This window comes from Thermobia domestica, chromosome 17 (genome assembly GCF_964235325.1).
Source record: "Thermobia domestica chromosome 17, izTheDome1.hap1.1, whole genome shotgun sequence".
Classification (NCBI taxonomy): domain Eukaryota; kingdom Metazoa; phylum Arthropoda; class Insecta; order Zygentoma; family Lepismatidae; genus Thermobia; species Thermobia domestica.
The window spans coordinates 96,111,484-96,137,970 of NC_137470.1; the positions used below are offsets into that span (position 1 = coordinate 96,111,484).

The following is a 26,487-nucleotide window of genomic DNA, read 5'->3' on the forward strand; positions in this document are numbered from 1 at the left end:
TACGACCCAACCATGGCATAATGTTCAGTACTTCTATTATCCGTTGTTGGCTCAACCCAACCATTTCATGTTCTCCTACTTGACATTGCCTCAATCACTCCAGCATTGATGCATTCCAAGTGATGCCTGTTGCCGGAATTTTCTTTTTGTGAAGCGGGTGGCCTAACTATATTAGACTTGTCTGGATTTTCATGGTCAGTGTTGCAAACTTTGGAACTCGTTTTTCTTTTCGACTCTAGGTACGTCGGTTTCCTGCATAGTTGGTGCTTTCTTGTTTTGTTCATTCTAATATGCACAGCTAGTGATCAAATGTGGCGCATTATGGCCAACTCCATCTTTTCTGTATTTTTCGTACTTCTGTTTTTTCTATTTTCTTTTGTTAGATTGTACCACTGATTATACACGTCATATCTTATATTCTACATGACACTGAATATTGCACTCAATTCATATAGTGCTCTTTGCAAAACATGTACTTTTTATTGCAGTTGGCAACACTGTTAACCCCACTGGTGGCCTTCATTTGTTCCCTATTGTGGCAAGTCTCTTTCTATACATCACTTGCCAGCATTGTATTTTGCCGTGCCCCCCCTTTTTTTGTTGTTGCGGAATTTGCACTTTTCTCTCTTGTCTAACCTTGCTGTTTCCCGAACTTCCACCCCTTATATTTCTTGAACCTATTGATATGGGCAGCTAATTTTTTGGGAATGCTCATCTATGTTACAGCTCTTTCAATTGGCACAGGTCACATCTGTCACTGCAACTATCATTTTTGGAAGGTTCCCTTGTTAGTCATTGACCTATCTGTTTTAAGTACGTAAAACGCAGCAAGGATACAGTCTATGTTCTAGATATTGTATGAAAACCGAATTACTGCTTAGTTTGGCATTCCCAATTTCTTTTGGGGATGGCGATTACGATAAACTTGTTTATTAACACACAACATTTTGATATTGTCATAATATTTTGATGTTTTCATTTTCGAAAGTAGTTTGTCTTTACTTTTAATGGTACTATTTATGATTTCGAAAACAAAAATTATACGTGTATTCACTTGCAGAATCATAACCCCTACACCACTGGCGGATTAAACCAAACGTCTTGCGGGGGGCTCTTTGTTGTGGAGTGGGATATGTTCTCATAAATTACCCTTCCCCCCAAAAAAAAAGAAAGGTAAAAGGGATTCAGGAAAAGAGGGTAAAAGATATAATTGCTACGGAATTTACACCACAATGACCCCTTCCCCGAAAAGATATACAGGCCTGGTTGTGGCTATGCTTTACTAAATATTTCGCTAGAAAAAATATCAGGCTAAATATTTCTTAGAACGCAAACGACAATGTTCCTACGCAAACAACATTGCCGTAGAATGCAAACGGTGCGAGATATTGAAAAAAATAATCGAAAACAAATCTCCCCTTTATGGTACCCCTGGCTGATTTTATCAAGACGTCTTTTACTTATGTCTGTAAAGGGACATGTACAGATGTTGTGTGGAATGACAAGGAGATTCATGCTCATATGTGAATGATGCGCTGTGTAGAGAGCGCAGGTTCAGCTAGTTATTTTTAAATTTACAAGGTATATAGCTGTTACTTCAAATTCCACCTCAACTGAAAATCCCGTAACACCTTCTAATTGTTTATAATCTATACCGTTTTTTACATAAATTAAACAGCCGCCATGTTGTCGGGCGGGTCTACAGTAATAGTTTGCAATGTTGTGGCCGTTAATATTGTGAAGTTTAATCTCGTCATAATTAAGCCAGTGTTCTACCATACATAACACATCTAAACTTATATCTAAATCTTGTATAAAACTGTCTGTTAAGTGAAATTTATTGGAGAGATCTTGTACATTCCAATGCTAACCTTTGTACATTGGTTACTTCTACTGCTACTTCTACAAAGTAAGGTTATCATCCAGTAAATCTGAGTGGTTCACCTTCCCATTTCCATGAATTTAAAAAAAAAATGAAAAATTATATGTAAGCAATACATTTTACCAAGTGGTTGGTTTTAGTTCTAATTTATCCTTTAAGATGAAGTTATATTATATAGCCATACGGTAAGTAGCGGAGGCGCAGCTATTGGCGATCAGTTGGGAATACCAATCACCCCTTTTCCTATCCTTGTAAACACGATAGCAATGTTTGATTAGTACTGCAATCTATCACTCCTAAGGAAGGTTCTGCAGGTTTATCGGCAAAGTTGCGAAGTGCAAGCTAAACCAGCGGCAATGATTTTTCTGTTTTTTCACTTTTCCTTATAAGAAACGGACGATTTCAAAGCAAGGTATGTATATTTTCTATATTACTATCTTATATGTACACAGTTACATACGAAGTGTGATTTATGTCTTATATATTGGCCATGATTGTATTTGAAACTAATTGCGTCTGACAGCCTGACTTCAACTCTTTTCAAAATCGCTTATTGTTGGGAATAGCGATCAGTGTGATCCATAGAACACAATTCTAAAGAAAGTGGTAATTCGAGGAAATTACAATCATTAAATGTGTATTGAGAATAGGCGTAATTAGAGGGTAATTAGAGGCAGGCTCCCCAAAACATTGTTGGCTCCCTACAGAATACCGTTGAAATACCATTTGGTCATTGAAAAATACTTCAATTTTCAGAACTAAGGGACCAGGTGTTCAACAAAATGACAAGTGTCTCTTGTGTGATGATTATGAATGAGATAATGAGTTGGGGTACCATTGTACCACATGTGCAATGTGGGTTCACGCTGAGTGTAGGGCAGGTGCGGATTAAAGGGGGGCAATCGCCCCCCCCCCCAAGACACCTCCAAAATATTAAAATTACACACACTGCTGCTTGTAGCTTACCGCCACATGAACGAAAGTTTGGGATCGTTCTTGCGTTATTTCAAAAGAGGATTAATTCTTTAAATTCTATTTAAAAATTGTCTCTGTCCAGCATGCCGCGTTTACGCTAACGATAACTCGAGTCATAATATCAGATAAATTTCAGGAAGAAGGACGGTGTTACTTGAGGTCAAAACATCAGGAAGAGTATCCATGGCTGGTTCTTTCCCATAAGGAGAGGGGTCTTTTTTTTTTTTTTTTTTTTGGTAAATATTGCTTTTTTTTTTTCAACGGGTTTGGTTGGGGTCTATCGAATAAACATGCCTCTCCAAACTCTTGTGACTAAAGTTTTGAAGAAATTCGCTACTTTCTATGGAATTTTAGAAACTCACAACAAGGCATAATAGTACACTAACGCTGTTGAGGTCGGAAAAGCGTTTCTGAAAAACTACTGGGAACCAGTGAAACCAGTCGAGAATCAAATCAACTCGTCAAGAAGACAAGTAATCCTAAATCGCGACAAACTGAAATTAATGTTGTAGAATGTGATATCCCTTGGAAGGCAAGGCATTGCTTTTCAAGGCCACAGGGAAGATGTTTGTGCGCATAATTGGACCTCAGATGGTGACGATGTAGAAACTAAGTTCAACGAGGGCAATTTTCGAGAATTAGGCAAATTTAGAATGACTTGTGGTAATGATGTCTTAAAGACTCACTGGAAGAAAGCATCGAAAAGGACAATTTTTGATAATAAAACCATCCTCATTGAGGGTTGTGGATGAGAAATCACGTCTGTAATATTGTCAATCGAGTGCGGGAGGGTCAGTTTTATTCTATTATGTTTGATGAGACTACGGACGTTTCGCACACATCTCAGCTGTCTTTGATTCTAAGATACGAACACATGGGTGAAATAAGAGAAGACTGCTTCAGTTTCATTGATCCTCGATCAGCAGAGCTGAAACGTGAGAACATTGGTTCGAGATCGGAATCCGAAGACGCTGAACCGCCCGAACTCTCACTGACTGGAGGGAAAATTGGAGAAATTGTTTTATCTTTGCTACAAGACTTCCCACTCGACCCGAAAACTGCGATGGTATTGGTACAGTTGGTTGCGCCGTCATGACCTCTCAAAGTCGCGGGGCAGTGCAGGAGATACAGAACAGTGCTTCAAACGCGCTGCACTGTTCATATTACAATCACAGCCTCAACTTGTCCATCTTCAGGTCATCGTCAGTATAGTGCGTGAGGAAATGTCTGGGAACAATGAAAGAGATCATTGCGTTTTCCACCGCATCGTCAAAACGTAATACTGTCCTTAAGCTTACGGTTGGTGGCCAGTTGGAGACATTTTGTAAAATGAGATCGGTTGAACGGAACCACGTGGTGTTACAATTTCACGTGAAATTTCAAGAAATTAGTGAGGCTCTACAGTGTGTTCCAAGTGATCCAAGCTAGATACAGCAGCCAAAGCACGAGCACTTTCTTCAGCCATGCACGACAGCGAGATTATCGTAACTATTACTTGTCTTCAGGATGTTCTCACGATAACCCTTCCCTTAATCGACTTTTGCAGAAGACAGATTCAGACATGAACGCAGCGTCAGATGCTATTCAGGACACTATAGCAGCATTAAACAAGAAGCGTTCAAACAGCAAATAAGAATTCAAGGCAATTTTCGAAGCAATATAAAGAATGGCTGCCAGTGTCGAGGTGCAGATTCGAATTCCTCATCTCACTCAAAGACAAACACATCGTGCGAACTTCAGGGCAGATGATACGACATCTTACTACTGAAGAATTGTCTACATTCCGTTGATAGAGTCGGTTGTAGAAGATATCAAAAAGCGTCTTGCACCGGAAATTTTAAATGTATAAGGACTCAACATTCTATTGCCAACACGCGCAACTAACAAAACTCTGAGCAACACATCCGCGTTCTAGCAGAAAGACTTTACAAATCTATCGGAACTGAAGAAAAAATGCTGTCTTCCCTCCTTAGTTCTGAATTTCCAATCTGTACTTCTAAATGGAAGAGAATTAAAGAAGGTGGAACTCTATCACGGACTGCGTTGGAAACCTTGGCCACCAGTGACGAAGATCTTCACGTGACTATTCAAAAACTGCTGTGCATACTTGTAACCTTGCATTCGAGCGTGGTCAGTGCAGAACGATCTTAATCCACATTGCACCGACTGAAAACTTGGTTGCGATCTCGTTCTGGCGAAAAGTGGCTGAATGGAAAAAATGAAACTGAAATTTTTGAGTTTTCCGTCCCACGGTTATGCGGGCTAGACTAAGGAGACAGTGATGATGAGCAATGAATGAAATGGTGGAATGAAGAAAGTAGGAGGACTAGCACTTTTGAATGTCACAGGAACATTGTCGTAGATCGCGGTAAGATTGAGCCTACTTCCGGTTGGAGTTCCTAATTCATGTATGAACAGTATTTTCTTTATTCTTGCATGCATTATGTAATAAGCAAATACATTACATACACAATTAATTATAATGACAGTGATATATGGTGTTCATTGGGCAAAACACTCCAAACAATAGAGATTCGTCTTAGCCTGGAGAAATGGTTATCCTTCGTTTTTCATTATCATATAAATGTAACCAAGAAACTTCTGTCGCTTTTTGTGGAGATTTGTGTTCTACACTGTGAGCTAACCCCCTCACCATATAGACGTGGCAATGATCATGGAACTAGAAAGATGGAACAGCCGTCACTTGTAAGTTTTTCCACAACTGAACACAAACAAAAGCGGGTCTAATTGCTGCACCATGCGTAGTTTTTGAGATCTAGCATGAAACATATCCAAACATTTAATTTTTTCTGTTCTACGACCATCGTCACGCACGTGCTTTCTTCGCATTTTTACCATGTTCTTACTTTTTTGTTCATGTAATATCAGTCATGATTTTTTTTGCAATAGTTTATTCACATACAGAATTACTTTGTGGCTTAAGCAGCAATTTTTTAGAACTTTGCCCTTCTGAGATATTACGCACCAAAAATGGCATCAAAATCACAAACTTCAACTTTCGGGCTCCCATGAATCTACAGTGCAAATAGTATCATAGCTGTTGATATTTCTGCAAATTTTACATGTAATAGTATTCTGCACAAAACTTATGAACCCCCACTTTATGCCATTCCAAAATTCAGTCCCTTTAAAAGTGTAATTTTCTGTACTTTTTCTGGTGATTTCATGTATTTGTTTGCAACCCTGCATATTTATGTAGAAGCAAGAGTATATATTCTCCGCGTACCTTAGTCTCTCCTGTAAATATTCATTTTTATTTGGTGTTCGTCTAATTAGTACGTCTTGAGCAACTGCAGTTTTCGTAAACGCTTGAAAATGCCAAAATTGGCACTCCACTGACAACAGAGATGGCCGCCATTCAAGAACACTTGTACATATGACAACGTGAATAGTGTTATTGACCTTCTCATACACAAGGTTCGTCACATCAAATTTTTATAGTTTTCGGAGATGGTCGAGCAACCATTTTCACTATTTTTGGACCACTTCAGATGGATTGACTCACAAGTAAAGGATAGGAGACTCACAAAGGAAGTGAATTACTATGTATAGATGTTGGAATGAGTTTGTAGCAAATTTGTAGAAGTAATACGATATCAAGTGGAAATATTTTTTCTTTTTTTTTTTTTTTTTTTCTTTTTAACAAATCCATATCCGTCCGAGTACGCCTTATTGCATCTCTTGAGGCCGTTCAAGTTGCGAGCATGCAATGAGTTTTGCCATTCAGATTTAAGCAAAGCGCCTGCAATGTCTTCTCTACTGGTTGCCTAACCGTAGTTTCGGCCTGCAGCAATGTTAATCTTGTGGGCTCAAAACGGCCCTTAAAATGTTGAATAGAACAATAACGACACGATTTTGAATGATAACTGGACAATCTACACAAAATTTGGAACCGACCAGTGAAAACGGCATGTTTCTAGCACTTGTGGTTTCCGAGATCTCATTGTCGAAAGGATTAGCGACAAACATATAAACCTAGCATTTTAATATATAGACTAGCTGAACCTGCGCTCTCTATACAGCGCATCATTCGCATATGAGCATAAATCTCCTTATCATTCCTTGCAACATCTGTACATGTCCCTTTACAGACACAAGTGAAAGACGTATTGATTAAAAAAAAGCCAAGGGGTATCATAAAGAGGAGACTTTTTTCGATTATTTTTTCTCAATATCTCGCACCGTTTGCAAGATTTGAACCTGCTTCCGGTTGGAGTTTCTAATTCATGTATGACCAGTGTTTTCTTTCTTCTTGCATGCAGTATGTAATAAGCAAATACATTACATACACAATTAATTATGTCAGTTATATATGGTGTTCATTGGGCAAAACACTCCCCCCCCAAAAAAAAAGGTTCATCTTAGATTGGAGAAATGGTTATCCTTCCTTTTCCATTATTATTTGGCCATGAAACAAACGCCTGAGACATATACAACCCCTATATACAACTGTGTGGTGTTGGAATGTATAATGCTTAGGATGTGATGCTTTAGTTTTTTTTTTTTTAATTTCAACACTTCCAATGTACCCGTAAAAATGTAATAAAGAAATAGTGCCCATGTTTTGTAAATATTCAATTAGAACTGGACAATCTACATGAAATTTGTAATCGATCAGTGAAAACGTCATCTTTCTAGAGCCTGTAGTTTCCGAGATCTCAGTGTCGAAAGGATTGCCCACAAACATATAAATCTAGTTTAAAAGAGCTCCAAAGATGGCAGCACAATTCATTTGCATTTATTTCGGAGAAGGCTTATTAAAGGCAAAGGCCTTTGAACAATAATTTAAAAGGATAAACTTTGTGAAAAATATTTCTTTAAGTAATTTATTTAAAGTACATTCTTTTAAAAATATTTGTCTTTGTTATAAACGTGAAATCACAAATAACCGTAAATCAAAAGTTTGAAAGCTAAGGTTATAGGTTAGAGCTCGGTCGCTCTTAATTGGTACTGTAGCATTTTAATAGATAGACTAGCAGAACCTGCGCTCTCTACACAGCACATCATATCATTCACATATGAGCATGAATCTTCTTGTTATTCTTCACATCTGTACACGTCCCTTTACAGACACAAGTGAAAAACGTATTGATATATATATATATATATATATATATATATATATATATATATATATATATATATATAAACAGGCAAGTGATACCATAAAGGGGAGATTTTATTTCGATCAGTTTTTCAATACCTCGCACCGTTTGCAAGATTTGAGCTTACTTCCGGTTGGAGTTCTTAATTCATGTATGATCAGTGTTTTATTTCTTCTTGCATGCAGTATGTAATAAGCAAATACATTACACACACAATTAATTATGATGTCAGCTACATATGGTGTTCATTGGGCAAAACCTCCAAACAATAAAGATTTAACTTAGAGTGAAGAAATGGTTATCCTTTGTTTTTCATTATCATTTGGCCATGAAACAAACGCCTAAGAGGTACGCAACCCCTGTATACAATTATGTGGTGTTGGAAGGTATAATGCGTAGGATATGATGCTTTAGCTTTTTTTTAAAAAAAATTTCAACACTTACAGTGTGCCCGTAAAAATGTAATAAAGAAATAATGGCCATGCTTTTAAAATATTTAATTAGAACTGGACAATCTGCATAAAATTTGCAATCGATCAGTGAAAACGTCATCTTTCTAGAGCCTGTAGTTTCCGAGATCTCATTGTCGAAAGGATCGGCCACAAACATATAAACGTCCACAAATGTATAGTTTTAAAAAAACTCCAAAGATGGCAGCACAATTCATTTGAATTGATTTTGGAAAAGGCTTATAAAGACTTTAAAATACACATTCTTTGAACAATAATTTAAAAAAGATAAACTTTATGAAAAACTGATCTATTTAAATTATTTATTTAAAGTACACGTACTTTTTGTCTTTATTAAACGTGAAATTACTAATAACTGTAAATCAAAGGTTTGAAATCCAAAGTTATAGGTTAGAGCTCAGGCACCTTTGTTGCTGTTGTAGCATTTTAATAGATAGATTATCATTTCCTTGTACAGACCAAATACAGAGAATAAGAATTTTAATTTATTTTTAGATAGGTTAAGCTGCATCTTAGAGTATGTTTGTAAATACAATTGTAGAATATTTATTTGTGCTGAATTTAACGTTGATTTTAGGAAAAGAGAAAGTATAGAGTGCCAAGACTTAGAAAATGTCATATCCTCTTTCGGCCTAAGCATATCAACAACACAAGTAACTAGACCTATCCCACCTAATGGAGGGAGTTGCATAGACAATATTGTTACCAACAATAGTAGTAGTATGAGTTGTTATGTGGTAAAAATTTGGATTTCAGACCATTGCCCAGTAATAGGTAGCTTAGACTTAATTGTTACGAAAAATGACAGGTACAAGAAATCTAGTTCTAATTCGCAGGTGCATACTAAGCAACTGATACGCCACATCATTGATGATAGTAAAGTTACTTTTAGACATACTTTAAGAAACGTTGATTAAACCAGTATGTATTTAGAACCTTCAGATGATTTTAAAATTAGGTTTTTGTTGAATTCATTGATTTACGCAACTGAAACTGCATTTCCCTTAAAGCCATTAAAAGGCAAATCGATGGTGCCTAAAGCAAACAAATAGGAAGTTATTGAAAGAGACTAGGATAAAAATAATGACTCACTAATAAATAATGCTGGAAACAAAAGTAAGGCCATGTGGAATAGTGTAAGAAGGGAATGCAATTTAACTAGGAAAAATGAAAATGAACCTACTTCAATTACTGCTTCAGATTTAAATGATTTTTTCATTAATAAAATAAATGATATAATAGAGGAGATTAGGTCAAAAACTCCTAGTAGAAATTTTTATAATTATCTGAATTCTATTCCTCAACCATCTTGTACTTTTAGCTTCAAATTAGTAACTGTTAAGGACGTTGAAAAAAACAATTTTGAAGATGAAAAACAGTAGTACCTGTGATGTATATGGTCTTAATTCTATTATACTTAAAAGTGACATACATTTTATTGTTGAACCTTTAACACACATTGTCAACAGTTGCATATTAGAGTCGATATTTCCTGATATGTTAAAATATGTTAAAGTAATTCCAGTACACAAAAAGGGCAATAATTCAAAATATGACAACTATAGACCTATATCTATAATCCCTGTAGTAGCCAAACTTGTCGAAATATTGTTCAATGATCAAATAGTTAAATATTTTGAGAGTAACTCATTGTTTAGTAGCACCCAATTTGGATATAGAGAAGGATTAGGTACAACTAAAGCAACAACTTCTTTAATTAAAGATCTTTTAGACAGCTTAGAAAGTAAATATTTTACTAAAGTTAGATTTTATGACTTGTTAAAAGCGTTCGATACGGTATCTCATAAGATTATTTTAAGTAAATTAAAATACTGTGGTTTTCAACGTGATGCGTTAAACCTTATTAAATCATACTTATCGGATAGATATCAAAAAGTAGAATTCCATAATTCGAATTCCAAATACTTGCAAGTGGGTTCTGAGGTACTACAGAGATCTGTTCTGGGTCCCATTTTATTCCTTATTTATATCAATGACCTTCCCAAAGTAGCTACTATTCCCGCTAAAGGCTATCTTTTCGCTGATGACTTTGGAGTTTGTGTTAGTTCTAAATCAGTTGTCGAAAGAGAACAATTAACTCAAGATATAACAACTGTAGTTGAGTATTGGTGTACTGCAAACCTTTTGTATTTAAACCTGAGTAAAATACAAGATCTTAATGTTACATATAACAATCTAGATTACACAGAAAAAGATTCTAAAGTTAAATTTTTGGGATATGAACTTGATTCGAAATTAAACTGGTATAATCACATTGAAATCACGGCAGCTAGTGTAACAAAGGGTATATAAATGTTGAGAAAATTAAGAAGTTGCGTTAGTTTGAAAATCTTAATAATTGTTTACTTTGCCCAAATCCACAGCTTTCTATTATATAGTACTATTCTTTGGGGTGGATCTAGTAACACTTATAAGCTTTTAAAGCTGCAAAAGAAAGCTGTCAGATTGTCATGTAGTCTTCATTCTCGCAATCACTGCAAACCTAACTTTAAGCTACTCAAAATAATGACTCTTCCTGCTATTTTTGTTTTTCAATGTTTAATGTATGTAAAAAAGAACAGAAATATCTTCCCTGAACATTCCGGGTATCATTCATATAACACAAAATATAAAAATAATATAATGACAATGTATTACAATTATACGAAAACACAAAAGAGTTTTATTGGAGCGTCCGCAAAATTATTCAACTCTCTCCCGAAAGTACTTAAAAATGCCAAAGTGGGTTCTTTTAAAACTAAACTCAAATCACTCTTATTAGATAATCCAATATATGATATAGAAGAGTTTTACGAAATGACAAAGCAGTTAAAGTGAAAAATAACAGCATTGAAGAACTATGAGAAAAATGAATAGACATGCATAGTACGAGTAGTTATCTATTTTATTGTGTTGTAATCATTATTCTTTGTATGTTATTGGAATTACAATCGAGAATTTATATATATTAGATTATGTATTACAGTTATATCTTTATATATATTTTTTCTTTCTTTCTTTTCTGTATCCATATCTGTAAATATTCTGTATCCTTTTTTTTTTTAACCTTTTTGTAAATATTCTGTATGCATTTTAATCTGTAACTTTAAGATCTGACGATTGTAATACTTCGGATGTCCTCTGAAGTTTCTGCAATAAAGACGATATGAGTATGAATATGAACAATTACATTTTTTCTTTACAATTCCCAAATTTAATGGGTGGGCTAGTGTACACCTGCTGAAATTTAAGAGGGTGCACCATGGTACACATGTCTTCTGAACAGAGTGAATTCATCTATTCACTCACAAAACATCCTGCAAAATATTGTCATCTTACGTTAGAGGATAAGTAAAGAAAAAAACAACCACGTGGTAAAACATATTTACTTTTATATTTGGCAATTTTTGGATCAAAAGATCCAATATATTTCTGGCAAAAATTTTCTTGTAGGCCTAATATCTAGGGAACTACATATATCGTAGCGAAACCAAAACTATCACTTAACTCAGTATGATGTACTTACTCCGTAAAAAATAGAAAACTCGATTTAGGGGCAGTTCAAAAATTTTTTGGACCCTGATCCCAATTCTAATTAATGGGCCAAGATCGCAATCTTTTGATGTATTTTCTTGGATCATTCCTAAAATTCTTGTTTACCCATGAAAGGGGCAGATGGACCACCTAAATTTACAGAGATGTATACAATACATTGAATACTACACAACAATTAGAAATATTTATTTTTTGACAATTACCAAATTTAAGGGATGGGTCAGTGTACTCCTGCTACAATTTGGGACGAGTGCATCAAGGTACTCATGTTGAATAAAGAGAATGATCCCATGCTTCCATTTATATCATTATATACTGTAATAGAACCACATCTTAAGAGGATAAATTAAGATAAAACCCACCCACGTGGCAAAACTTATTGCTTACATATATTTTGGCAACTTTGTACCCATGGAAGGGGACGAGTTTTACCATCCAGATTTACAGATACATATACACAAGTCGTATACAACATTTACCAGTTTTTATTTTATTTATTTATTTATTTATTTAGTTAGTTAGTTATAGTCAGGATGGATTGATTTAAATCAGTCTGATTTAAATCACGATTTTAATCAAGATTTATATCACTTGATTTTTTAAATAAAAATCGTTGATTTAAATCAAATTCCGAAATAAATTAATTTGAAGTGAAAATAAGTAAAATCCCGTTTCTGTTCTGTTATTTCGATTATAGAAGATAATAATCATAATACAATGAAACTCAAATATATGTAAGCACAGTATCAAAAAGTGTATCATGCAGAGGATGATTAGGGAAAAATCCCACTTTCAACGGGTAACGGGTGAAACCTGCTTTCTTCTCTTCGTAACATAGGGTTTTTAAATCGTTAACTATTCCAACGGAGAAATCTCCATGTACATTTAAGACGAAAATTCTTTTGTGTCCACGTCTATTTGTTTGTTTACAGATAATTTAGAGGGATCCCATCCCCTCACCGAAACAAAACAAAAAATAAAATAACACTTTAGATGAAATTTATGTACTAAATACATAGAAGTTCCTCAGGACCGTAATACGGCAAATTTTGGATGTGTGAAAATATCGAATAATACTTTTGATAAAGTGGATACTTTCAAATATCTAGGATCAATATTAACAGACGAAAACGATATTCACGAAGAAATTAAATGTCGACTAAATGCAGGAAATTCGTGTTATTATTCAGTTCAAAATCTCTTGTCGTTGCGAATTCTTGTCGAGGAATTTGAAGCTTAAAATATATAAAACGATAATCATGTCTGTTGTTCTGTATGGTTGCGAAACATGATCGCGTACTATGAGGAAAGAGCATAGACTGAAAGTGTTTGAGAACAAGATCCTGAGACGAATATTCGGACCTAAGAGGAACGGGAATGGTGGAAACTTCATAGCGAGGAACTACATAATTTATATGGTTTACCAAACATTGTTAGGGTCTTTAAGTCTACGAGACTCAGGTGGACACGTCATGTAGCCAGGATGAAAGAAATTAGGAACGCTTTCAAAGTCTTAACTGGAAGACCAATCGGAAAACGACCATTAGGAAGACCTATACGCAGATGGGAGGATTAAAATGGATTTCGCAGAAATAGGAATGCAAAGTAGAAACTGGATTCAGTTGGTTAAGGATAGAAGTCAATAGTCAGCTTTTGTGAACGCGGCATTGAACCTAAGGGTTCCATATACAATACAGTGAGTTAGTTAATTTAGGCGAAATTTACGTATTTTATATGTATTTACTGCCGCAAGCTAGTTCCGATTTTTTTTAAAAATATGCCCCTGCCAAATATCAGTAACTTTTATATATATATATATATATATATATATATATATATATATATATATATATATATATATATATATATATAAAAGTGTCATGTAGATAAACGTTGCTGTACCTTTTCCTTAATGCTTAAGAAACATTATTTGAGATTGAAATAGGTTAACGATTGGGGATTAATTCAAAATGCAATCCCAATACTTTCACTTAAATGGCATAATTAACATTTAATACTAATTCCTAATGTATTTTCTTCAATTCACAACTTGTATTATTCGAGGAGAGAGATTTGATTTAAATTTTAAAAAACGATTTAAATAAAAAAAATCAACAAAAATGATGTTTAAAAAATAATGTTTTTTCTACCCTGGTTATAGTTTAAAATACCCAAATTTGAAAAGTGGGACAACATTCTTCCGAAATTAAGGGGAGGGGGAAGTATCTATGTTTTATGAAAGAGTAGGGAGTCGTATATCCATTCATGGGACTGTATAACGTATTAAATTAAGACAAAAGTCTCCCAAATTTGAATTTTTGGCATTTTTTTTTACCCATACAAGAGAACGAGATAGTCCACGCAAACTATCAGGTTTTCGTACATTCTATACTATTCTACCAAATTTTTAGTTTTGTCAATTTCCAAAATTCCTGTGCCCCTTTACCAAATTTAAGATTGTGGACCGAGGTACCCATGCCAAAATACAAAGGGAAGTTCCTATGTACTTCTGGATTATGGCCTCTGAGCCGGCCAGGGCTCAAAAGGGTTCTCAAGCCCCATCGATACAATTATTCGTTTCAGGTTTCTTTAATAGTTACACAATATTGGAATACTGATGAAATTAGCTAACAGAGATAAAGAACCACTGTAGTTTTGTTGCTACAGACTAGGGACAGCTATGGCTTACGTACCCCACGTCAGCTTCCAGACGTCATTATTTCTGGCTTTCTGGAATGGAGCTTGCTACCTATTAATTCAGACAGCTCTAAAATTGCCTCGCGATGCTGAATGAACACCAGGATATTTTATTACCCCCACTGAAAGTAGAGCCAGGTATCACGCATACCGGAGTCACGCGCGTTAAGAATTTGCTAAGATGAGCTCAAATGTACATTTTTTTATGTTCTCTGATCACACCTCATATTGTGAATCTTGATTTATATGTTAATGAAAAATAGCCGAAATAAATAAAGAATACAGTATTTATATAATTTGGCGATAGTTAAAGATAAAAATTCTTGAAAGTAAGTTTCTTAAAAATATGATCATACAATATTTTTTTTAGTAAAATATTAAAAAGTATACGTCGGAACATACAAGAACGCAAGTAGAACAAAGTACATGTGAGCATAATTTATTTTGATATCACTGTAGTAGGGTGGAGTAGTTAACCCGGGTCAGCTCCATCCCCGCTACCTACGCTACTGGTACATGTATATAAATTTCAGCACCATTGCTTGATATGGCGATTACTATTTCGCTGATAGTTTGAAGTTTTCAGTAAAATTTCTTGTTCGCTATGGTTAACATTATGAACTTATTTCATGTGTTCTTATTTAGGTTGGCGATCTAGGGAAAAAAGGGTGGAAGGACTTATCAAGTAACGTCACTCAACAGCCACATGAAAACTTAGAATCTCCAGAAGGCCGTTCAACGGAGAAGTCGTCTCTTCTAGACGGAGGACCCGGGCAAAGGTAAGATTGGTCGTCTACTATTTTCCAATTATGTTTCTTTGTTTGTACGTTTTATTGTCATGTTTCTTTTCCGAAAACTAGCGAAGTATGTGAGGAAACTAGCATGTTGAAATACGTGTCTTATATGGAATTTGGTCTTTAACATGCTTTTGTTGGTTAAAGACAAAGACATTTCTTGATAGCGAGCTTCAACCATGCGTTTTTTTTTTTTTTTTTCCTTTGGAAAGAATTAATATCGTATTGTAATTGTTGAGAGTGAGCTATAAATTAACATTACTGGTAGCTTTATATTGTTTGTTGATTGGTTGATTTGTACTTGAGCCACTTCCAGCACCAAGTCTACGGAGACCTACAGCTAACATTGGATGCAAACCAAATGAGTTGACACCGGGAGTCAAACTGGAGGCTCTCGAACTAAAGGCACCAGTGCTACCCTTATAGCTACCCGGTGTACCTTGTTACTATTAGGACATGTTACCGAAATTGCTGTAAAAATTTCGTTATAATAATAATAATAAATAATAAACTAGTACGTATATAGAAAAAATGCATTTCTTTTCGACTGATTGCAGTTTTTCTTTGAATAAGGTTGTGATGTCCAAGGGTTTTTAGGTTGAACTATTTAAAACATTTCTTAAACACCTTTTTATGCATCTATCAGACTTGGAATACTGATTTTCTTTTTCTTTTTAAATAATGAGTTAGGGTAATTTCAACAAGATTAGTTGTAGTTTCTCCTTCTGCTTCAGTCATCTGTGAATTCTTCCTTCTTGTATGTATTTTTCCGTGCTAATATTTCTCACTATACATTGGCATGGCTCAAAGATGGCATTCAGGTTTACCTTGTAGCCCTCCCTCTGGTCTTGTCACTAGCGCGCGTGCCTTTGGTTCGATTCCCGGTGGGAAATTCTTGAAATTAGAACACATTACGGTTGTCAGTATTCCTCGTCAAAGTGTAGGTCCATATTCTCTGTAGCCTCGCTGCTGAAAAGGACGCTAAATTCCAAATAACCAAGCAACCTGATTTACCTTTTCTCTAAAATGAGAGCGATTAGAGAAATTGAGGTAGGCCAGACAGCAGAGCTATACAGTGCCATAAATAACCCGGAAAGTATTGTGCCATGCTTTTGGAATTCTCGGAAGCTGGTCAGGGTCGTGCAAGGGCCACAAATTCCTTGCCGGTATCTAGGCGTAATTGCTAAGCACTATCGCATCTTATCCATATGTAAGGTGACTTTAGAGCTCGCTGCGACTACAGGACAGACTTTCAGAATCTGCTATGGATAAAGGTTCAATCTACAGGCTGATTTCCGATGTGTACTCATTCAGCAAGAGCAGACCCAAAATAACATACTCTGAACATCAAGGAGAGAGATTACTGTGGCGGTTAGTATGGAGCAATTTGTGGCATTGCTGCGTTTGAGTGCCATCATGGTCGATACTCGCACAAATTTTCATATTATTAAGGGCAATTTTCTGAATTCACGGAGAGCACTATGTGCAGTGGTTTCATGGTACTGTTCGTTCTGAGTTCTTTTTATGGATGATAGTGCTTGTGTAGAATAATCAATCTTGCCTCCAGATTTGAATCCGATCAAACATGAGCGAAATATCTTAGGTAGACGGACAGCAGTTTTTTTTCTTTCTTTCTTTTTTAAAGTTCTACGAAATAAAAAAAATGTAGTATGTTTCTTACATCTTTATATCATTTGTAGCTTTTTAAAAGAAACAGGCAGGTCACATTTAGAAATATCTACTTAATTGTATTTAACCAAATGTAATTTTTCATTTCTTGATTATTTGACTTACGGTATTTATTACTTGCTTTATATAAACAACTGTAAGTGTAGACGACATAGGCATTAGTTGCATGGCATTTCTTTTTTCAGTACAATTTTCACAACTTTTGTCCGAAAATTAACGATTTAGTCAAGGGGGAAATCATTTTAGTTAGAATTGATTCCGTATTTTTTGCCGTGCAAATTAGTGTCTCTAGTGCATTGATTGTGATTTAGTAATGGGCATATTTAAAAACTCTTAAAAACTAAAATTAAATTACATATTAAGAAAATTTGTTAAAACTTCAATAGTAATTGCAGTCTTCATGTACCTTGATTCTTGATTCTTATTATTTTTTTTATTTGTTTTTTAAATAATTTTACATGGGGGTTGAAGTTAGATCTGAGGTGAACCAAGGTTTATCCGTAGGTTGAGTACTGTATTTCAGAGCGTATTCTATTTGATATTCGTCTGTTGTGCCGTATCTACTCTTTTCTATTTTTTAACGTGTGTGAGCAGTTCAAACTATTCTTTAGATTCTGAATACCATCATGCAAGCCTGAAATAAGGTGCGAAACCAACTGAATAGGGTGTGTTAATGTACTATACCGACAAATTGTAACATATGATTTTTTTTAAGTTGATATGGACCTGTGGGGAAAAGTTCATAATTTAGGATCTAGGGCTGTCCATAAGCATGGAAAAGCTACATTGGAATACGCGTTATTTGGAACACGACAAACCGTGGAGTGACGGTTCATATCGGGGTAAAGGAAATCACACATACACTTCAAACAATGCGTATTTTAGCAATGTGCAATGGGTTTGCAAGGGATTCCCCACAGGGCATAATTTGTTTAAAGGTTAGGCCATTGGAGACAAAAAGTAAAACTTGGCAGCAGTAGACACGTAATGTGTCGGCGGAAGTCGGAAGTTTTAGATATTACTAGCTCCATATTTCCTTGTGTTTGGAAGAACGCGTTCTGCGATATAATTCTTCACACTGTGGCGGCTCTAGAATAAAAGGTAGGGTGGACCAATTCCCAAGACAAATAGTTTATGGTTATTATTATTATTATTATTATTATTATTTTGGGTATCCTCCGAAATGGGCAACTAGGCTTGCCCTTGGGTCCGGGACATAAGGCTACGTCGTACCCCAAGACGTATGAAAGAGTGGGTAGCTGGTGTGTCCAAAGTGTTGGTTGATCCAGCGCCCTACCGGGAGGATGATGTAGGTACTGCCTTCAAAGAGCGTGCAGAGGGTGCTCTTGGGTCCGGAATTGGATACTTAGTAGCCTAACGCGCACACTTACCTCAAGAACGCTGAGAAAGTGGGCTTGCTTCTTCGTCCCAGTGTTTGGGTGTTGCCGCTGGGTGCAGGAGCCACGACACTACCAGGGGAGCCGTCGCTCCCAAATGGCCATTGTCTTTAAAGGTAGACAGTCTACATCAGCCATTGGGTCTGATATTGTATGTACCCGTAACTAGAGGTAGTTCCGTATTGTTTTAACGGCCTTACCGAAGGAAGGGTGTGGGTGTCCCTTCTAATGGTGGTCTACATGTACCATTGGGATTCTGACAAGTAGCTTCGCTACAACGTGTACGTGGTACCTACACACGTAAAAGATAGGTAGCCCCGTATTGTTTGGGCGGGCCTACCTGGGTAGACACGGCTCCCAAATGACAATGTTTGCCTTGAACAAACGGTCTACATCAGACATTGGCTCTGGTAATGTACGGTGTACCTCGACCGTAATTAAAGGAAGTCCCGTATTGTTTGGACGACCCTACCGGGAGGGGGGGAGTGTCGGATTCCTGCCTGCTGGGGGGCTGAACGGAGATGGGGGAGGGGCAAATCCCAGGTATCGACGGTTCTGATCTTGCCGAAGGGAGGAAGCTCAATAGGATATAGGCCGGCACCAAACTCAAATGGTGACTTAACACGTACCGTCGGGTCCGGGATGAGATACGGAATTATCTCGACGTGTGCGTGGTACCTCTATACGACAAGGTGGTTGCCAGTTGAACGATAGAGGTAGGCAGGGCCGGGATTGAACAAGCTCCCTCGGGCATGCCTGGGACTACCGGAATTGGGTTGGACTCTGCCGGGCTGTGGTCATACCGTGGGATTCGGTAAATGCGGGAGCTAATCCCAGGAATCTGAGTAACGGTGAGCGTATGGGGGAGGTGAGCTTGCCTTAAAACGCTCGGGCGCCATACCTGCAGAGTATGGTAGGACTGGCTCGCTAGCAGTCTGGCTCCACCAGTAGGTAACTGATAGGCATTCAGGACTTTGGTCTGGCCGCGCAGTGGGCGTATCCCACTCCCTCAGTGAATGGGGTTACACGCTTAGGCGTCAAGGTTAGGGGACAAATCTTGACGGTGCACTTCGTGCACAAGGACAAAGGTCCTAGATAGAGGAATCACGGTTCGGGTGCTTTACTTAGTGGTACCGATCAATCAAGTAGGCCTAGTGGCCGCAGCACAAGCGTGGTAATAATAGATCACTAGCTCTAATACTACATCATCATAATCATTGTTATTATTTGATTATTAAGTGAATTGCTTAAAATCGCGAAATTGCAGTCAGAGAACTTATCATACTAACACATTTTTTATGTGAAATTCCTTTCTTGTAGTAACATAGTCTTTGTGCGGACTAGTTAGTGCATTGAGTCTATCTTGGCTTATCGAATTTCTTAGACAAGTCTTCACGCTTCTTAATGTACTAAACCAACGTTCTGATTCTGCTGTAGCTACAGGCGTTGTCAACACTATGTCCATCAGTTTTGATACTCAGAAAATGTATCTGTTAAGTCATTGTCACGCAGAAATAGTAATAAATCACTGGTGCTATTAATTGCGCAAAGAACATTCTTGCTGTATGCGGACGATAGTTTGGATTTGAACTTTTCATTGTTCAATATCGGATAGGAACGGGATACAACTGTTAAGTCATTTTCCGGGAAGGAATGTTTAAAAGTGGAAAAGTTCTGAGGGTTCACCTATTGAAAACACGCGTAATACTTTCTAACAACACGTTTACTTTATTCATTTTCGCACAACCACACGAAAACACAAGGGAGAAAATAGCACAAAAGACACTAAGATGCACGTCTAAACTGATCAGGGAATGGGTCACTCAAGTTGCCGGATGACATGTATCAGATATGAAATAGGGTGTGAAACTATGTACATATGCAAATTTATGGCGGCTGAGGGCAACATGGAAAAGCAGGAGAGCCGGGAGAGATATGGCCGATTGTAGGGCCCAGCAATACAGAAAGCTAAGGAATCACTCATCCTACGCATGAATGGCCACAGAAATTAGTAGTAGATGCATGATAAGATCTGCTATACCTGTAATTAATATCATGAGTGGCCATCTTGAATTCGGATTCACAATGTAAAAGAGAAACTTGGTCATGTGGCATATGAAATAGCACTGAAATTTTACCACGAAATAATTTGTATTACCCATTTTGTAGTAACGTTATTATGAGTTGAGAAGTAACATGCAAGAAAGTCGTGAGGGGATATTTGAACAAACGTCAGAACTACCTGTCGGAATAATGTTGGAACAGGATGCACATCTAGAAAAAAATCACAAAGAGGATTTGCATATACAAAGATCTTGTAATATTTCAGTGTTAAAGATGGATAGTTGTCGTCACATTAAAACACCCGACACAAAGGAAGGCTGGGGATTACAGGTACAGTTACAACGTGGTTCTTCTCCAAGAAAAGAAATTATAACATATATCATCAAGTATACTGATAAAGATACATACCAATCTATGAAAGACAGTTGATGTGAAGAGTATCTATAAGTGTGTGATGAAATCACAAGAGATGTTTTCACCTGACACGCTATCGTTTATCTCTAACGTTCGATATGCTTCGACCACTGTATCAATATTCATTAAAAACTACATTTCTGATCTTCTGTACAGGATTCATATTCATGCCCACCAGAAGAAATAACTTTTCCAAATGATGAATTACAATATAACTTGTCATTTTTTTTTAAGCACTTCCTCAACAGTGGCTCACTGACCAAGGGCATATTAACCTTGCTACCAACCACTCTATCTTACTTAACTACTTCACTGATAACGCAGATATTAGCTAATGAGCTTTCTCGCGTATTTTCTGTCTGCAAACAGGACACACAGCAGGTGGCACGGACTCACCTTTGGTCTCTTTTTTCTCTGTCGTCAATGACTATCTTTCCCTTACTCGCAACTGTTCTCCATGTACACACACTTTTCCTTTGGTGTGTTCGCGCCGTGTGGACTTTGTGGTGGACAAACGCCGTGCTCGTGGGTTTTTCCCGGGGTTCTTCCATTTCCTCCCACTTTCTTCATTCCACCATTTCACTCAGTTCTCATCAGCACCGTCTCCTTTAGCCTCACCGGCATAACCGTGGGACGTAAAACTTAAAAAATTCCTTTCATTTTTTTTCCTTTGGTCTATACAAACCAGAGTTCTCCGAGCTCTAGCTTTTGCGTCATACTAGTGAGTCTGTCACAGAGTCCTTTTTGCATGTTACTTCTCAACTTACAATAGTTACTACAGAATGGTTAACACCAATGTATTCCTGGTAACATTTCAGTGCTATTTCATATGCCACATGATCCACTTTACCTTTTATACTGTGAATCCAAATTCAAGATGGTCACTTTCAATGTGGCGGCCATGATGTTCATTACATATAGCAGATCTTATACATCTACTACTAAACATTTAGCTCATTTCTATGGCCATTCACATGCGGAACGAGTGATTCTGTTGCTTTCTCTGTTGCTGGGCCCTACGGTCGGCCATATTTCTTCCGGCTCTCCTGCTTTTCCATGTTGCCCTCAGCCGCTATAAATTTGCATATGTACATAATTTTACACCCTCGTTCATATCTGATACATGCCGTTCGGCAACTCGAGTGCCTCATTCGGACCTTTCTCTGGTGAGGGATGCACACACGGTGATTTTGGATCCCTTCAGCAGAAGTAAGAAAAGAGAGCAAGGTCAAGGGACAAAACAACTGAAAGTGCGGAATCAACAACCTCTACAGGCAAAACGAATTTTGGCAACAAGTAAGCTTCAAACCTTTTCGTTTGGAAGGGGTCGGGTGAAATCGTGTGATGAGGACCTATGGTTCTTGGCCCATGCTACCTGCATTCAAGCTGGGTTTTCAAGTTGTTCGCCACACGAGTCAATGCGAGACGATACTAAGTCCACTCTGAAACAGGTCAGGCCCTTTTTTCACTTTTTGTACTGTCCGCGTGAATAGCGTGCCCATAAGCGTAAGTAGTACATGGAAACACTAATTTGAAGGAATCAGAACTACTGTTTTTGTTTCAGAGGGAAATTATAGCAACAATACTAGCATGATAACATACGTACACTTTTCTATGTTAATACAAAAACGACGGGAGGGCCGGGCCCATTGGGCCCCTTAATGACGGGCCGCCTCTGTTCACACATATACGTAAAGAACCCGTGAACTGTATCATAAAGAAAGAAAGAAAAACATCGCAACACACTTTTCCCGAACATAAAGAACGCAGAGCTAGTGGTTAATATATATATATATATATATATATATATATATATATATATATATATATATATATATATATATATATATATAAAGTCTGTTGTAAGTTATCTTCATTTTAGTATTTTCGAGCATTGTAACGTCTTCATCCAGGATTGCGAGATAAAAGGAACACACTCCCTTCAGTTTCTAAATCAGAACACGAAAATGTTGAGTTCCCCGCCAAAATTTCAATTATCAGCCCATGACTCTACCACTGAGCTAACTATAACTTGTCTGCAACACTTCAAGAGTTAGTATTCTTGAACGTGCTTGTTCAATTTAATGTATTTACCTACTAGCAAGACGACTCTCCGTTGACGGTTGAGATTTCCTATGAGTGAACACCAATTATTGGTATCGGTTATAACTGTAAATGTTCAAAGCTAGTTAATAATTTATTTTATAATATAATTTAGACTATAGAAAGCTAAAGTATAGAAGTGCAGTATTATAGATACTAGGTGAAATACCCATTATTCACACGGTAAGGTTTAAGGGAAGTGTGTTAAAGGTATATTTAGAAACTCTTTCCCCTTACGATATTTACTTGAATAAAAGTGAAATAAAAAGTGTCAGTTTGATCTCAATGATAACTATGTTCAGAAGAGCATTTCATATAGTGCAGCTGTTATTCTGTGCAAGAAATTTAAATTTCCTCAACCCCTTAAGTTTTTTTCAATCGACATTACTTAATTAGAAGAATCAATCGACATTACTTAATCAGATTGACCCAAAGGCTAATTATGTTCAAAAAACTAATTTGAAACATTTCAAACGTTTACACACGTTGATCCTTGTATGAATGCAAAATGGGAAATTAAAATATTGTAGAATTGCTCCCTAACACTCTTTAGAAGTAGAATTTTCGAAAACGTCGGAGCATATTGCTACTTCTTTAAATAAAGACTTCATGTAACGAGTTTCATCTCACTAATATATGAAGCTCCCGAGATATTTAATTTTCTGCGTATATGTTAATTATGCCCTCTTTGTAGTCGCATTTTAATATATGTCGCATAACAAAAGCACTTTTCGAGCCAAATGCTATGTTCGAAAGTTCATTTCAAACAATTCAGTTGTTTTCCCGTGTTAATGACACAAAGTCGTTGCAATTTTTATATATTGACAAAAAGTTACAGAGATTGTCTTTTGAATTGGAATTTTCGGAAACTCTGAGACATGCGTACACTTGTTCATAAAGAGGAGTTTTTATAAATCAAGTTTCATCTCCCTAAACCAGGTTGCCATTTTGCAAGAATCTCGTAGCTGTCATTTAAAAAATCTTGCAACCCTACGAAATTTCTCCATGTAAACATAATCTTGAAAGGGACATGCAACATTTTTTTTTTCCATTTTGCAAGGAGTCAAACCATGTTCAACTTTCTGGGTCGTCTTGCTTGCTACCAGCTATCGTCATCCTGCTGACATAAAGATAAAACCAGTTTCGCCGCTTCCGAAACGACGGATTCTTTTGGACGGGGAGGGGAAGCGCGCCAAAATACACGTTTTTTATGAGGAGGTTCATTATTTGTCCACTAGAGTGCAGTGCTGCATGAGTGGAGATATCTTTCTTGCTTTCAGAAAGTTGTAATGTGTAAACAGTAAATAGAAAGATCAGGTAGCAAGATATTTAATGACAGCTACAAGATTCTTGTAAAGAGACAACCTAGCTTCAATTAAAGGTCTCGTGAGACATAGGATTCAGGAACACCACAAGTACCAGTGCTGCAAAAGCCCGGTGAGAGGAAAAGATAATCATTCACCGTCCCCTCCACTACGAGTTCGTCCAGAATCCGACCCTCGTAGTTTACGAACAGAAGCTGAGGCGACGTTACATTTACCTTAACAGAAACCAGAAAAAAGTTGTAAAGAAGCAGAAGATACGAATGCCCGACGCAGAGATTACTATCCTGAAGCTTCAACACGCACGGTTATTCAGCTGCAGTCGATTTCGAACAAGCTACTCATTCTTTCTATAGTTTTTCTCTTCTATAAAACTTCACGTCCCCGCACATATTAATGGACAGCTCCGTGCCATGTGTACTGCTGTCAATAGTCGTCTCGAAATTTCGTTACTATTGTATGATGTAATTTTGAAATGTACTGTGTTTTTATTTCTTTTTTTCTTGTGGTATTGTTTAACTTCTCAGCTTACAATAGAACTATTTAAGTGCTGTACAGTAATTAATTATTATACCGTACTGTCATCCGAAAAAACATCACATATGAACTTCCATATTTTGAATAATAACTCAGTTTTCTTCATATATTATTCCTTCTTTATCCTTTGTTTAACAAAGCAGTGTAGTAATGAATAATTATTTATCGTTTTTTTTTAAAGTAAAGCAAAATAAGAAAATTATAAGCAAAAGACATCTTTATTGTTATGAAACCTTAGTGTGGCAAATCATTACGCGAATAATATCCCGGGAGAAATTAGAGAAAAAATGACTCAACACAGTGCACAGGTATTAGGAACACTCACAAAGATATATGTAAAGTTTAAGAAAGAAAAGTCTACGTATTTCTATGATAAACACACAATTCATTTTTCATTGCCAATATTCAAAATCAATCAATATCTTAAGTTGAAATTACTGAACAACACAAAAATTGCTATTTAAGAGTGTGAAAGTGCGATTCGAGCGATCCTATTAGCACTATTACAATGCTTTTTCTTATAAGTTGCCTCTGTGGTCCATCAGGTTTAATAATGCTGTTGAAATTCTAAAATCAAAGGGCAGCAGTTAGTCTGACTGCTGAAGGTCTTTTTTTATTATTATTATTATAATACGAAAACTTTTTAAAAATATAAAGTTCTATTTTGAAGTGCTTGAAAATACAAAAACAGATGAACTGTCACGTTTCAAACCTCAGTCACATTTATCCGCCATGTCCATCATTTATGTATATATGAAGACGCTAAACTGAGAAACGTTAAAATTGCTATAATGAGAACAGATTTCTGAGTTGAATACCAACATGAAACTACACGTCCAAAATGAAAATTATTCATGTTCCTGATATCTATTCCTATATACAGGTGTATATAGTGAGAGAGGGACAGAGATAGATAGATAGAGGGAAATAACATACATGGTTGTGTTTTTCATTAAAAAAAAGTGTTATTCATAATCTGGAATTTTATAAAGCTATTTGAAGTATCATATAGAAAATGTATATTGCTTAAAATTGATTTAAGTCGCAATTCCAGTAATCTGTAATGTCTTACTTTCCTTATTTATTTACATTAAATGTTTAATTGTTTTATACTTCATAGCATGAGTATTAGCTGTTATGTGAGACACAGTTATCTTTAAATTTAATTTAATTAGGAAATCCATATAGTTGCTATAAGAACAAGTTTATTAAAAATGAAGTGTATAATAATGGTTTTATTTGAAATAGTGTGTGCCTACTGGTGTGATTATTTGCCCCTCTAGCTTTGCAATAGTGGGCAGTTCAAAGTGTCAATCTCATCATTTTACTTATTTCACTTCAATGTTCGTGGAATTTAGTATAAAATTATGAACATTCATTAGCTGATCTGGCAGTGATGAGAGGTCAAATTTAACATTTCGTAAGATTACGTTGAAGCTTGTGTCTGTGTCACACTAAATTC

The 26,487-nt window shown here is 36.4% G+C and overlaps 1 protein-coding gene across 2 annotated transcripts in view; it reads left to right on the forward strand.

Annotated features, from left to right (window-relative positions):
• The window catches only part of ArfGAP1 (ADP-ribosylation factor GTPase-activating protein 1), a 703,111-nt gene that overhangs the window by 157,304 nt on the left and 519,320 nt on the right, over positions 1-26,487 (forward strand). For both annotated transcript variants that reach the window (XM_081743725.1, XM_081743726.1), the window contains one exon: positions 15,351-15,484. In XM_081743725.1, the coding sequence (XP_081599851.1) occupies positions 15,351-15,484 (134 nt within the window). The remainder of the gene's footprint in view (positions 1-15,350; positions 15,485-26,487) is intronic.